The sequence below is a fragment of the Pogona vitticeps genome, chromosome 7 (assembly GCF_051106095.1).
Source record: "Pogona vitticeps strain Pit_001003342236 chromosome 7, PviZW2.1, whole genome shotgun sequence".
Lineage (NCBI taxonomy): Eukaryota > Metazoa > Chordata > Lepidosauria > Squamata > Agamidae > Pogona > Pogona vitticeps.
Genome location: NC_135789.1, coordinates 26,714,586 through 26,729,826, shown reverse-complemented (window position 1 = coordinate 26,729,826; position 15,241 = coordinate 26,714,586). Strand labels below are relative to the sequence as shown.

General features: G+C 40.9%; 1 protein-coding gene across 7 annotated transcripts in view; it reads left to right on the top strand.

Annotated features, from left to right (window-relative positions):
- The window catches only part of GTF2I (general transcription factor IIi), a 53,001-nt gene that overhangs the window by 36,267 nt on the left and 1,493 nt on the right, over positions 1-15,241 (top strand). For all 7 annotated transcript variants that reach the window (XM_020801627.3, XM_020801626.3, XM_020801625.3 and 4 more), the window contains 14 exons: positions 441-512; positions 1,153-1,336; positions 2,783-2,841; positions 3,965-4,051; positions 5,102-5,200; positions 6,625-6,690; positions 7,278-7,461; positions 8,696-8,754; positions 9,486-9,596; positions 11,184-11,264; positions 12,541-12,724; positions 13,845-13,873; positions 14,282-14,359; positions 15,039-15,083. In XM_020801627.3, coding sequence (XP_020657286.2) covers positions 441-512; positions 1,153-1,336; positions 2,783-2,841; positions 3,965-4,051; positions 5,102-5,200; positions 6,625-6,690; positions 7,278-7,461; positions 8,696-8,754; positions 9,486-9,596; positions 11,184-11,264; positions 12,541-12,724; positions 13,845-13,873; positions 14,282-14,359; positions 15,039-15,083 — 1,338 coding nt within the window. The remainder of the gene's footprint in view (positions 1-440; positions 513-1,152; positions 1,337-2,782; positions 2,842-3,964; positions 4,052-5,101; positions 5,201-6,624; positions 6,691-7,277; positions 7,462-8,695; positions 8,755-9,485; positions 9,597-11,183; positions 11,265-12,540; positions 12,725-13,844; positions 13,874-14,281; positions 14,360-15,038; positions 15,084-15,241) is intronic.

Sequence of the window (15,241 nt, the reverse complement as noted above, 5' to 3'; positions counted from 1 at the left end):
TTTCAGAGATGTTTCTGAAGAAGTGGATTGTAGTCCTCGGGATCCCACACCAAAATAAACTTGTTTGTCTTGAAAGGTGCTGCAGCCTTTGGTCCATTAATTTTGTGTGTTAGCGTGCTCTACAGAGGCATCGTGTGCTCTAATTAACATTTTTCTAAGCACGGTTAATAAAAAGGATGATATTCAAATGCAGAATGCATGTTCAAAAAGTATATGAAAATATTCTTAATAAAAGTGTGTGAATGTAAGATAAATACACAGCTTGTACGCAAAGTCATTGTATAGTGTCCCCAGGACTTTATTTACTTCAGATTCGTTACAGGTTTTGTTCGTGCGCATGCAAAGCTGCTATAGTCATGATTTGAGTTGTTAGTGCACATTCATTATCTTTGCCAGTTTAATGATAAAACATGTATTGTGTGTTGTTTTTTAAAATGCAGTCAAAGAAGACTGGAATGTCAGAATCACAAAACTGAGGAAGCAAGTAGAAGAGATATTTAATCTGAAATTTGGTAAGTTGGCCTTGGACATTTGCACGGCAGGACTTTAACATGCTGAAATGACTCTTCCAAGTATAAAGCGCTTGTTATGAAATTGTGGCCAGCTGCTTTATTTACTTTTAGAAAACGGCGACCGAAACTGTAGATCAGATGGCCTGCCCCTCATCCCTGTTGTAGACATTCATAGGACCTTGGGGGAGGCAGTACTTTCTAGTCTTCTCTCTGTAAAACTGGGGTTGGACCTCAGCTGTTTTGTTGTTCCGGTTTGTAACAACTGTGTAAAAATCGTCGATTCCTTCCTGCTCATTTGTTCCCATAGCAAGTAGGAGCAGCTAGACAAACTACTGGCATTCTCTCCATGTTTTGTTCATCCTTCCAGGCAAAGTGTTGTCTTTCTCACCAAGAAGCCAGAGAGTTGCAATCCGGTGCTGTGCCACAGCCGACAACTGGCTTGTTGGGAGAGAGAGATACAACCCTACATGGATGGTTTGGTTTAGTCCCTGCCGCTCAGAGGAGTGGACATGATTTGGGCTGTGGGGCGTTCACTGTAATACAGAATAATCCAGCACAGTGAGGGGTTCACAATGACCCAGAATGCTGTAGAATGTGACCATTGTGTCCCATTGCCGCCTTGTTCTCTTTTTTTTTCCAGGACAAGCCTTGGGTCTGAATGAGGCTGTGAAGGTTCCTTACCCTGTCTTTGAGTCAAACCCCGAACATCTATATGTGGAAGGTTTGCCTGAAGGCATCCCTTTTCGAAGCCCAACCTGGTTTGGAATCCCACGCCTAGAAAGGATTGTCCGAGGGAGCGGGAAGATCAGGTTTATTGTGAAGAAGTAAGCGGGTAGTTTGCCTTTTTAGATCTTTTCAATAGTCTGATAGCTTTATTATTATTATTATTATTATTATTATTATTATTGTTGTTGTTGTTGTTGTTGTTGTTGTTGTTGTTGTTGTTGTTGTTGTTGTTGTTGTTTTGCTTGCTTTCTTTCTTGCTTTCTTGCTTGCTTTCTTGCTTGCTTGCTTGCTTGCTTGCTTGCTTGCTTGCTTGCTTTCTTTGTATTTTTTCATCCCTGATTTTGTTTGCTTGAAGCAGAGAAGTGCTATGTTACAGTGCTTTCCTGGTAAACCTGGAACTCTTTTCTCTAGCGTTTGTTCAGATAATTTGTATTCAACGGGGATCTTCGTAGCTACATCTAAAGAAATGGGTTGTGCTTTTTTTAAAAAAAAAGGCTAAAAAGTTTTAGTTTCCCTCTGAAAATTCAGAGCATTAAACTCAGCTGGCATGCTGAATTGGAGGGAAACAATCATGAAATGTGCATGTGAGTCCTCACCAAGAGACATTAGTCACCTTTACAAGGGATGTGAAGACTAAGATTTTGTCTTTTAATGAGTTCTGTTTTCAAATCGCAGTTTGGGGCGGGTATTATCAGTTGTCATGTTCTACTTTGGGCCCTTAGAACAATAGCAACCGGGCTGTCTTCACATGGGTGTGACTTTCCTTGCTTGAACATACTGCTTCCAACACAAGGACACACGGGCTGTATTTGTGTCTCCTATGGTTTGTACCGTCCAGGCATATACTGCCACACTGCAGGACTTTGGTGGTGAAGTGTCACCATAGTTCAAAAATAAAAAAGGAACACACACATGTGCTGTCACACGTACACACACACACACTAGAAATCATTGATGGTGATGGGGTGTGGGGTCAAGGTGCCTCATCCACTTCTTTTCAGATTTGGATGGTTCATAGATGTCACATCTTCTTCGTGGCCTCTGTGAATGCACACTAATGGGTTAAGTCTGTGCATGCGCAGAGGCCTTGGAACATTCTAGAGCCAAAGTAACCATTTAGGACCTTCCCCCAAGCCCTCATGGTGCGCCCGCCCTGACGGTTACCTCAGTTCCATCTCTTCTGCTGCTGCAGTAGGTCTCGTTCTCCTAGAGCTTGTCACGTGGCAATTGGAACCTTTTAATCAGTGTTCTTTTTGATCTAAACCGTTCATATTACTTCGTGACACTGTACCATCCTCTTCTAAGTATATGGCACAGCTCTAGTCGTGTGTCTTTCCTTAATTGTAAAAAACTGAACTGTTTTACAAGTAAACCCTACTTATATTGCAAAACATAAACAACAAAAACAAACAAACCAAAAACCCACAGTTACTGGATCTCTTCCTGTCCCCAAGGAAGCATATAGTTGTTACAGGCTCTGTAGGGCTTTTATATTTAATTTTCTTTGATACCACTGTGCTAATAAAACATTATCTGATTTGTAGGCCAGAACTTGTCACTGCCTTTTTGCCTCCCGGATTGGCTAGTAAAGTAAACACTTCAGGTAAGTGATGAAGACAGAACTGCTCTTTAAAAAACAACTGAAATCCAGTAGGCCGCCTCCTACTTTTCCCTTGTATACAGTCTGTTTTGTATCTTGCCTCACTAGACAGTTACCTCGCATGATAGTTTTTTCGCTAGACACTGACTTTTTGCGATTGCTATAAGCGATTTGCAAAACAGTGATTTCTATGGGTGAATTTCGCTGGACAATGTTTGGTCCCTGCTTCGCAAACCAATTTTCACTAGATAACGATTTTGACAGCTTCCTCCGCGCTTGCAAAACAGGTGTTTTCGGGACCTAAGCTTCGCAAGACAGCGATTTAAACAGCTGATCAGTGGTTCACAAAGCGCCTTTCCTATGGCCGATCTTCGCTAGACAACGATGATTCTTCCCCATTGGAACGCATTAAACAGGTTTCAATGCATTCCAGTGGGGAAATGCTTTCCGCTAGACAATGATTTTGCTAAACAACGATTTCAGTGGAATGGATTATCATTGTCTAGCGAGGCACCACTGTATTTATCTGTCAGAGGAAGAATCATAGCTCTTGCCCTGGGAGCCTACTAAATTCTCAACCTGCTGCATACCAAAGACGATAAGTAGGATCCGGCTGGTTTGCTTTCTCTCTTCTCACCTTTAAGTGGTGGCATGTTGTGTCTATGGTTTTTAATTGCTTTGAATATTTGGCTGAAAACTGCATCTAGAATTTAAGGCTCATGTCAAGCAAAGAATTGACTGGCGGAGAAGGTAAACAGACCAGTTTTAAGAGCAAAGTAGCAGCTTTGAGTTCCAGCTGATTTTATGACAGTGAACAGAAGTGACTTTCTAAGAATCCCAAACAGGAAACTTAAAAAAAAGATTGTCCAACTTGGCACTTTGTCATGGCAGAAGGGAACCAACCTCATAGTTGTCTCTGCATTGTTTGGCTCTTAAAAGCCTTGGGTTTGGTGCCACCGGTACGTGCACACGGTTACGTCTGCTGGTAAATGCATATTGCATTCATCGTTTTCAGTGACATCAGTAGACAGGTGTCTACATCACACATTCTGGAGTGGAGTTTGTTTCTGATGACTCTACGGCAGCCAGTTTACTAGAATATTGAATAATGTTACTCACTTTGTAGGATCCCAGAGTCCGGAAGGTTCAAAACCAGCACAGAGCCATGGAAGCAACTCAGAAGTTCCAGAGATTGAAGTTACCGTTGACGAAGGTATGACAGTTGCTTTCTTCTAAGAATAAGTAGTTTCAACAAGTTAACAAATTAACTTCCTTCCATCTGTAAAATAGAGCTTGATTGTGAAAACAAAAACATTTGTGGTGCAAGAGAAAAAGAGGAAATTGGCACATTTTCTTGTTAATCCCTCTCCCAGCACAGATTCTATGCATGCCTACACTGGGCTGAAACAGAAAGCCCAATTTGCCTAATAATATTCAGCTCAGTGTGTCAATCAGTGGTTCTGTGTCTCTTCTCCCTAGTGTATATTCTGAATATTGGGATTGTCAGATTTGGCTGACCGTTTGAGTGGCTCTTTCCTCTCCCAGTTGAGACCACACACATATTGGGATGGTGGTGGATTCCCATTGATCCTATTGATCAGGGATTCCACCCCTCAGTGTTTACTCAACCCTAATTGTTCCTCCAGTTCAGAAGATTAAAGGGCAGGGGGTTGTCTTTATCTTTATGTTAATCGCCAGTTAAAGGAGAAGGAATTAAGCTGACCTCACCTTCAAACCCTGCCTAGAATGTCCCAAAATGAGCTTCAGCCAGGAGCCATGTGGAGTCTATCCAGCCTGCCCCCTTAATGCTGTCCCTCACCCCTGCTCTGATGTCTTTGGTCTGAGACATTGTCTTGGTGTGTCTTAAGAGACCCAAACTATTCACCCATTTTCTTCCCGCCAGGAGGCCATCCATTTATCCAGGCGTCTTTTTCATTTACAGTTTTTAGGTAAATATGTGTGTTAAAGAAATGTTTAAATTAATATTTTCTACCTAATTGTTCAGAGCTACCTTTTCGTTGTTCATCACATTGTGATCTTTTAATCTTTCTGGTGAATGGATTGGAAGTACTGTTACATCTTTTTGGAATTTTCCTGCACAGCTTGCTATTTGTGTCACATCCGTGACACTCTCCCTGGATGGAACACATTTTTTTGCAGAACTCGTTTTTCTTAGAGTAACTAGAAATTCTAGCTTTCCCTAGTCATGGCATACATTGAGAAGTCAACGCAAAAAGCCCCTTTGTGTTACGTTCAAATGCAGGTCCTGCTAATAAGACCCCAACCCCAGAAGTCAGAACTAATCCTCAAACCAATGGATCCAATGTGGGCTTTAAGCCAAGAGGAAGAGAGTTTTCTTTTGGTAAGTTCTGGGCAAAGGGGAAATGGTCTTCTCCCAATTGATGTGAATAAGGCTTCTAGCACTTACTCCAGATTCCTTGTTATTCCTTGGAGCATAATGGCTAAAACGGAGACAGTGGAGACGAAAAGCATGGCTTTTGAATCTGGTTGCTGCCATGTATTCATTTGGTGGCCATTTGCCGTGCTCAAACCACATTTGAGCTTCTTCAGTAGAAGGATGGATCTTGAAGAGTGGGGAATTTCGGATTCGTGTATATAAAGCAGTTTGGGCACACACCGGTTGGTGATGATCCCTGTCGTTCTTGTGAAATGTAAACAGCAACTTCAGAGAGAAGGTCAAGTCAGGCCTAAAAGCGGGAAGAAAAGTTACACATTCTCCCATCCGGCTTCTTCCCTTTCCGAGGCTGTTCAGGAAGTTAGTGCTTATCATTAGGAGGAAAAGGCCCAAACGATTGTCTAGGATAGCTTTTAAAATGAGTGGCGGGTGGCTCAGAGGACCTTGAAATGGGTCAGTTTTTTAAAAAAATCATGTTCATTTGAAAAAAAATTACTGCCTTTCTCAAATTTGCTTAGAGGTGTTGAGTGTAGCAAAGATTAGACCCTTCTGTTTCCTCCCCATGTCAGATGAGGTAACCTTAACACCCTTACCATACAGATTTAGATTTGGGTAGTAGATGATTTCCCCCCCCCCCAAAAATAGTATATATTTGTCATGATTCAGAGGTGTAAATTACTTCATGATCATGATGTGTTGTTCATCAGCTCATCCCTTTTTTACCCATAGGATGATGAAACTGGACATGTGACAGACTATTCAAAAGATTCTAGCTGAGTTGAGTTTGAAACTCATGTTGTTTTTTCACTGCCATGTCCTATATCTGTATTCAAACGTTAAGCAAACGTCTTTGTTCTTCAAAATGCCTACCTAGCCCAACTTTTAAAAATACGCACATTTCATGAAAGAAAATAAGATCTTGGTCTCCAAACCTGTTAAACTCCATAATCCATTAGTCTGCCTGCATTTCAACCACTTGTGTATAAGTCATTGATTATGAAAAATCACCAGTTAAATGGTGTGTTTACACTCCTCTTCCTTGGATGAATGTTATCTGCCACACATTTGGTAGCAAAACTAGATAAATTAATATTTTCAGTATTACTTCAGCCACTTGGGGCAGTCTTTGTAGCTCCAAGTCTTGACATTCCATTTTTTTGTTAGCACAGTTGAAAAACATGGTGAAATATCAGGTTCTCTTGTTTTTATGATATTTGAAATTACATTTTTTGTTATGATCTGAAACTGTCATTAACTTAGAACTTCAGGAAGTTTCAAAAAGTGGGGGGAATTGGTTCTGGAGCAGGGAAGCAAATGGGTTCATGGGACAGAATAGAAATAATCAGTTTATCCTTCTAATCTTCTGGCAGAGGCGTGGAATGCCAAGATCACGGACCTGAAACAAAAAGTTGAAAACCTTTTTAATGAGAAATGCGGTAAGCATACCAAGTCTTTTGCAGTGTACTGTTTGTAGAACTTCAGATGAGAACATGCATCAACAGAATAATAAAAGATTCTGCTAAAGCCTCACTTAAGAATGAAATAAAATTCCTGCTTCCTCAAACTGCTTGTTGAAAGAAGGTGGTCTTAACTGACCTTATAAAGTCACAAACTGCACAGAATTTCCAAACCTTTCTAGAGAGAGATTTCCAAACAAGCAAGTGACGGCTATGAATGTTGCAAATAAGGATCCAAACTTATCTGGCATGAGTGATGTATGTCTTACTGAGAGAGAGAGAGAGAAAAAACATTTGTCCATCTTAATAGAATGTTTAAATATTTAAGTTGGGCTTTATAAATAAACTACCATAAATTACCATATTTATAAACTATAATATCTGAGTTAGTACAAAAGCATGAGTCTCAAAGACAATAACTTTAATTCTCTCAAGATGATCTCAGATTCATCGACAGAGTGACTGGTGGGACTTTGGATGACCAGAAATTGAGAACTGCTAACAAGTATAAAGAAATAAGTATAGCACGAAACCCGTGAAATATTTTAAGTTATCTTCTGTTTTAGGGGAAGCGCTAGGACTGTCAGAACCAGTGAAAGTCCCCTTTGCTCTCTTTGAGTCTTATCCTGAAGATTTCTACGTCGAAGGCCTGCCTGAGGGAGTGCCTTTCCGTCGCCCGTCTACGTTTGGCATTCCACGATTGGAAAAGATCCTCCGAAACAAAGCTAAGATAAAATTTATCATTAAAAAGTAAGCCAAATGTAATGTGTACCATATGAGGGGTCCCTCTGCCCAGCTTACATGAAAAACAGAGCTCAGCCTTGCCAAATGCTGAATGAATACTTTATTACGGTCAAAGACCAGTAAACTTGCCAAATGCTGGATTCTTTCATCAGGGAAACAAAGATGATGCTCTAGATTAGGGGGCTTAATCCAGTTGTAGGCCTTCGGATGGGCTACACCCTTTCTGACATTCAGAGAAATCAGTAACCGTAGAGCCTCCACAAATCAGCATTTTCAGCAGAAGAGAGCTCCTGTGAAGTTCAGCTAAAATCTGATTTTCTGAAGCACCATACTAGTGTTTTAAACAGGTGACCTGGAAAGACACTGTAGCAAATGTTGCTGTGGAAGTTCCCGCAACAGAAAGAAACCTTTGGTGCTTTGCTTTAACCTCAACTGAAAAGAGAACATAATCAGTGTAATTAGCACTGGAAAGTCTAGTTAAGGATGCTGGAAAGCACTGTATTTCTTGTTACGAAGTTCAGCAAGCAGTTCTTTGAAGAACACAATTGCTGTTTGAGGGAAGTTGTGGTTCATTTGAGCTTTCTATGTTGTGTTGACTGAAACTGAGCTGCAGCCACAGCCTCCTGCGATATATAAACAAGCCTGTCAATCAGATATAAATGGGCTTGGCTTCTGATTTGCATTTTTAAGCATGCCATAGACAGAATATTTTACTGTGCGATTCCCATAGGTGATAAATCTTTTTTTTTCCCCAAGAGCCGTTTTCTGTCAAGAGACAGCTTCACCTTTTAGAGGTGAAGTTGATGACTGTATGGTGGAGTGGGTGTGCGTGTGTGCATATGTGTGTGCATGCCATTATTTGGTGACTCAACTTCTGCTATAGCCCAGAAATACATTGAACCTGGTTGACTGTCCTTTCTCAGTATGCCCAGAAGGCATTTAATGAATTTTAGAGTCATGCTTTACACCTTTCCCTGAAGACCTGCGTAACATTTCTAAGGTGTCAGAATGGTTTAACCATATGTGTGACGTTCGGAGACAACAGGACCTCTCTCGATGAAATGTTGGCTGTATTTTTTTTCTTCCATGATAATGAACATTTGCAGTATTTGATATTTGTATTTAGTGGCAAAGAATTCAACCTTTACCTTGCAGAGAATCGAACTGCAATTACCCTTAATTGTTTAGCTTTACTTCTTTATATGTTCTTACGTCAAAACTTCACTGCATTTCTCTGCAGGCCTGAGATGTTTGAGGCAGCAGTTAAAGAAAGCACCACAGCGATTCCAACCCCTTCAAGTAAGTCTCATCTTTCTGCTTGATAAATATTGGCAACTTCGATTAGGAAGAGGGAACCATTTCCAAAACAAGCCCCAAGGAGTCTGAAAAAGCCGTGCATTTTAAAACTCCATTATTTTTAATAATAGCAAATTTCAACTGTGAAAGAATATACAAATAGTATATTTGTACATCAACACATTTTCTACATGCTGGTTCATGTGCATCTATCTATCTTGTCAGATAGGAGCATGTTTCTGCAGGACTTTTTAAACATGGGATGTTTGCACAGAGTTCACCAGTGTGACAAACTTCTTGATGCAAAATTGCTTTGCATTAATGTAGAAACTGGCAAGCATTTCAGAGGCCAGCATTCTGGTGTTCCACTCTGTTATTCCTGTCCTTATTCAGCTGGGCAGCTACCATATTCTGTATTTGGGATTCAGTATGTCTTTTTCCTGGCTTCCAGGATGCCTTGAAATTTGAGTATAAAAACCACCCTCAGCAGGGTCTTTGATAGCTATCCTGTCGTGGGAAACAAGGACTGATAGACTCGGATGGTGTCAGAAATTATCTTCCACTTCACGAGCTGTTCCCCTAGTATTTTAGTTAATCTTGGATGCTTTGTTATTTGCTATTCGTACCTTCCCTTGATTTGTTCTCAATGCTTTTTTTTAAGTTGGAATTTGAAATAAAGCTTTTGCTGTATACCTTTTTGGTCTAATGCTTTAAAATCCATCTGTTTTTGTAAGGAAGAACCAGTTTATCTAACACCATGACAAATACTGTAAGTGTGCCTGACCCAGTTGTGAACACTGCTGCTGGAGTAGAAGACCTCAACATCATTCAAGTGACCATACCAGGTGCTCTGCCCAAAATTTGTACTACTGCGTGTTTTTAACTAGCATCAATGTTTTTTTAAGGGAGTTCTACTTATAATGTTTTTCTTTACTCAGATGCTTTTTCTTTGTTTTAATTCATTATTGTTTTTAAGGGACCAACTTAAAATCTGGTTGTAATCAGCACTTGCCTGTGCGCATTAGCAGCATATTTACAAAATAACTTTTGGGTACATCTTGTTGTAAAGAAGAAGGGGTGAAGCACAGAATCATCTTCCGTCTTTGTACTTCAGATTGTGCGGGTTTTGCCTCTGCGTCAGGCTTTGTTAGGAGCTGTGTTTTCAGATGGGAAGCTTTTCCTTCCACTCCCTCCCTCTGCCAGCCTAAAAGATGAGTGCCACGCCCCTGTTCGAACCCTTTTTGATAACTCTAGCATTAGCAATATGTAGGGCATTCTTTCACACCAGCTTTTCCAGAGAGACTGAGCAGAGTCTCTTCTCAACAGTAATTTGCCTCATTTTCTCTTTTCCTTATACACTTCAAATATATTTGTTAGCATGTTAGTTTTACTCTTCTCACTGGTACTTCTAAAGGCAACCGGCCTTTAAGCAGTTGCACAACCTACCTAAGATTTTAATGGCTATCAATCACAGGTGGTGTTGGTTGTAGCTGAAAAATAGCCTTCAGATTAAATACGGATAGCGTGGTTGAGCTTTCACCACGCAGACCCATCAGAACTCCAGACAGGCCTTTGTAGAAACTAGATGCACACTGTCGCTATACCTGTGCTGCTTGTGAGTCTTAATGGTTACTCTGAGAGCAGGATCTGCTCTTCTTGAGCTTCTGTGTGTGTTCAGCCTTTAACTGAGTTTAATACATAGTCAACCAACCACCTTGGCACTGATTTCAGTAACAACCCTGCTAGGCGTTCCGTGCTCTCACTGTTGATTTGTGCTGGAAGCTCCACTGATGTCAGGGAAATTCTGCGGCGTGGATGCATGCAAAGCCAAAGCTAAGCTCTGTTTTGTCTCTCTCCATATCAGGGGTTTCCAGCCTTGGGTGATCCAGGTGTTCTTGGACTGCAAATCCCAGAAACCTTGGCCAATGTAACTGGTGGTGAAGGCTTGTGGGAGTTGCAGTCCAAGGACACTTGGGTTACCCAAGGTTGGGAGCCACTGTTCCATATAATTAAAAGGTACCATAAGGAATTTTCAAAATCAGCCTCGAGATCTAAGTGTGCCTCAATACCAGATTACTTGGCACTTTGCATAAAAAAGCTTTCGATCTCCAGTTTTTGTAGTTGGAACGTAAGACATGAATGATGTCTTTTACATTGATCGTCTCTCTACATAGCTGAAGTTTTCTCTCCAGTGTGCACACTCTTCTTCCGGCTTCAAAGGACAAATAGTCTTCTAGGTTGAAAAGCGGACAGGACCGGACTAGAAACCTGATCAGTCATTCTCATGTCAGACACAGAGCAAAGCAACCCTTTTCTCTTGTCAAATGGGCATAGGCTGAGCCAGTGCTCCTTATTAGGCATAAGACTGACTTGTGTCTGTGCTCACTTGCAATGCAAATGTAATTTCTTTCTTCTTTCTTTGAACTTTACAGATGATGATGAGAGAACCTCCAAAGTAGAGAAGGCCCGACAGCTGCGAGAGCAAGTGAATGACCTGTTCAGTCGCAAGTTCGGTAATTTTCATTTATTCCAGCATCAAAAAGCATGATTAATTGCATGGTCTACAGAATGCCTTTAAACCCTGAACCGAATGAGGCAAGAGCTACACAGAATGACTCATGTGTGAAATGGCTCTCTGTCACTTCAGACATTTTGAGCAAAGGACGTACTTGCGGCAGTGTGCACTTTTAAAGCAAACTGTTAGGGCTGAAAGAAGATCCATCCGTGTCTAGTAAGCCTATGTTTACTTATTTTGTAAATAATGATCCTTAATTGAACCATGCTCCCCTTCTCATTGGAAAAAACACCTGTTGAACAGGTGAAGAACAGCTGTCCTCTCACCGTTTTCCATTTCTAGAGGAAAGCGCAAGGTCTTTGCTTTATTAGTGGGGTTGGAAAGCTTGCTGTCCCAGGCACAGAGATGAACTTATGGTTATTTCTGGTTTTGCAAAAATGGGGTTAGGGTGGGTCACATTTTAAAAAGGGGTGTGTGTGGCCCAAGTGGGGTTTCAGGGGAGATGTTGGCACCAGACCCACCGACGTTGCCTGAGCAAATGGGCTGCAGCAGCTTCCGAAAAGCATGACCGTGGGTTCAGGTTTTTTTGGCTGCAAAGCCAGAGGTTGGGAGTTCGATTCCCCCCCAGTGCCTCCTTGATAGGGCTCTTTCCATCTCTGCCATTCAAAGGCAGTGGTGGTCATTATTACTGTCTTGAAGTAGTTTTCCTAGTGGTCCTTTCTGACTTGTTTTTTTTTAAGTGAACCGTACATTACTTGGGTAATATCCTGCCGGCATAAACTAATGCTGATATAACCTAGAACCAATGTTGGAAATATTTATTTCAAATTAATTGAAAACACCCTATCACAGTCAGAGGCTCTCTAAGGCTCCTTTTTTGCCTTGAGGAAGCTTTTGGGAGCCTCAGGACGGTGAAGCTCGTAGCTACTGGATCTTCATTCACCCAGCACCAACAGTCTAGGGGTAATTTTTGAGTATTTAAAAACTCCGTCTGTCTCTATCCTTAGGTCCCCAAAGCTTTCCTTGGAGTAAAAGGGAATACTAGGAAACCTTGGATCGTGAAAGAATGATGACTTGGGGGGGGGGGGATAGGAAGGTTTCAGTTAGTTTAAATTCATGGTTTCCTTTGCCTTATCTGGCTTGCATCAATGTAACATTATGCTGGGATTTTGCCCATTATAATGTAGCATTGAGACAATGTGGTTAAAGTCTGGTGTTTATTCTAAGAGGTTTCTCTTTTCCTTATAAGTTTAGTCTTAACTCTCTGTCTTTAGGGGAAGCCATTGGCATGGGTTACCCTGTAAAGGTCCCATACCGAAAAATCACGGTCAACCCCGGCTGCGTGGTGGTGGATGGGATGCCTCCTGGTGTATCTTTCAAAGCTCCCAGCTATCTGGAAATCAGTTCCATGAGGAAGATTTTGGATTCAGCAGAGTTTATTAAATTTACCGTCATTAGGTATGTGATCCAGACGTCGCTGTGTTAGTCTGTGCTAAAGCCTTTCAGAGAGAAAGAAAAACAAATTTTTTTTTCATCTAGTTTCTTTGTTTCTGTTGTTGTTTTGTCAACTATCCACTGTAACAGTCCATGGTCTGTTAACCCACAGTTGTCCGAAGTAGACCTATAGTGTACACTGTGTGAGCAGAGGTTTTTCGCTGTGATAAAGTTAGAGCCAGTACATAAGGCCAAGAGCATCTCAGTGTTGCAGCCCTTTTGCCATGGCTGGTGTTGTGGCAGGCTCATAAAACTTTAAAAAGAGGATTTGATGGATGCACAGGGACAAGTTTTAGCCTCAATAACCAAAAGTGAACCTCTCAAATTTAAGCATACTGGTCAAAATCCTGTCGCTTAGCCTACTATATCACACTAGAGTAGATCCACTGAATCAGTGGGGATTTAGTGAGTCAACTGCTATGTAAATTCCATTGATTCAAATAGGCTAGCTCTAACTGACTTAAAGGAAATAAGTTTTTTTTTAAATTGTTGTGGTTGACGATGTCATCAGCCTTACACAGCCTAATTTGTGGGGCAGGATTTCAGCCCCTGTATTGAGATTTTGCCAGTGATACTGTTGACCACTAGCAGACTGGCTTGCTGGAAATCTTCTAAGTTCCTGCTTTGAAGATTGTGGCATTATTTTGGAAAAAGAGATATGTGCCAGTAACATGCTATTTATTTAGCAAAGTTCAAAATGTAGAAAACAGTATAAAAATGGAATCGGAAAGGACATGCAGGAGAGCAAAAACAACAAAAAAACAACAACAAATGGAATCCATTGTAATTCTGGATTAAGTGTAAAACCAAGGTCATGTAGGTAATTTATTGATACTAAATTGGAATGATAACTTTTCTTGTTCACTACTGGGTGGTATCAGTGACTCTGTGCACACATCATCCTGCCCAAAGCTAATACGAGTTATAGGTCAACACATCTTGAAAGCGAAAAGTACGGAGGCTGTATTTTGAGTTGAGTTTTGAAAACCTTCGGTCCTCAAATTAGGTAGCTTGTGAAAACGTTGGGTTCTTTATATGAAAGGCACCTTAGTCCTCAACTCTTGTATTCTGTCTTTTCCAACAGACCATTCCCTGGACTTGTAATGAACAACCGTAAGTATTTTTGTTACCAGTGCCTCAATCTCTCTAACTGCATGTGTTTGTAAGTGCAGTTCCTACCATAATCCTTCAGCAAAACAAGACAGAGCTTTTGTTCCTGTTCTAGGGAATCAGTGCTGGCTTAGTAGACATTCTGGCACATCACAAAGAAATTAAAATGTGTATAAGGCAGTATTAGACCTATAGCTAAGTGTCTCAGCATCCCAGTTAACTAAAGCTGCTGCTCATTTTTGCTCATGTTGTAGGTAACTTTAGCTTAGGGTGGCCACTCTTAAGATATTTCTGTATTTTATATTTTGGGAGGCCTGCAGAATTTTGCATAGACTTATGTTAAATCTGGTCACATTTACTACTCAAGGGAACTAAGCAGATGTAAAAATAATTCTGACTCTGGTCTTCTAGAAATTCCTGATAAAACAGAACCGGAAGCACCACCACCAGCACCAGCAGCTGTGCCTGTCCCTGAGCCAGTGGTACAAGGTAAATGGAAGATTGTTATTAGTGTGTGTGGTTTTGTTTCTGACATGATCAGGAAGAAAGTGAATGCCCCTTATTTTAGATGAGGCATAGATGTTAGCAGAAATGCTCTAATGCTGTACCATAATAGAACTAAGTGCACTCTTAACTTACTCTAGTTTTGGCTTGACAACGGACCTCAGAAGGTGGTGAGCACTACAGTGCTGGAGGCATTCATGAGAAAATGGGACCACCCTCTGTCAGATCTGCTTTGATTTGGATTCCCACCTTGAGCAGAGGGGGTTGGACTTGATGGCCTCAGAGGCCCCTTCCGACTCTATGATTCAGCAAGGGTAATGAGAATAATATGCTATCAAGTCAGTTATGATTAATGGCAACCTGTTGCAGAGTTTTCTAGGTACAGAATACTCAGAAGTGGTTTACCCTTCTGTTCTTCTGCGAACGCTCTGAGTAGGGAGGGACCTTTGGATGTTCTTAGCTTAGGGTAGAAACGCAATTCAGGTACCATTAGATGGGGTGGGAAATGTTTAGGCCTACAGATGTTAGCATCATTAGCACTAAAATGCCATCAAAATGCAAGATGAGAGTTTAAGCACAATATCTCTGTAGAAGGGCTACCTGTTCCTCATTCTGCTCAAGATCATCAAAATAGGGCAAACAGTTTAATGTTTTTTTCTTTTAGATCCAGTGGAACCAGACCAAATAGTTCAAGTATCTGTGGCGGAAGGTAAATTGTTTAATTATATTATTATTAATAATAATATTTATAGTGTTCTACTGTCGGATACGACAGCAGAAAAGCAACTGCTGTTTGAATATGGATTTGATGTCTCGAAAAACCAAGAAATTGCCTCTGGATTGCTATTATATTATTAATAATTATAT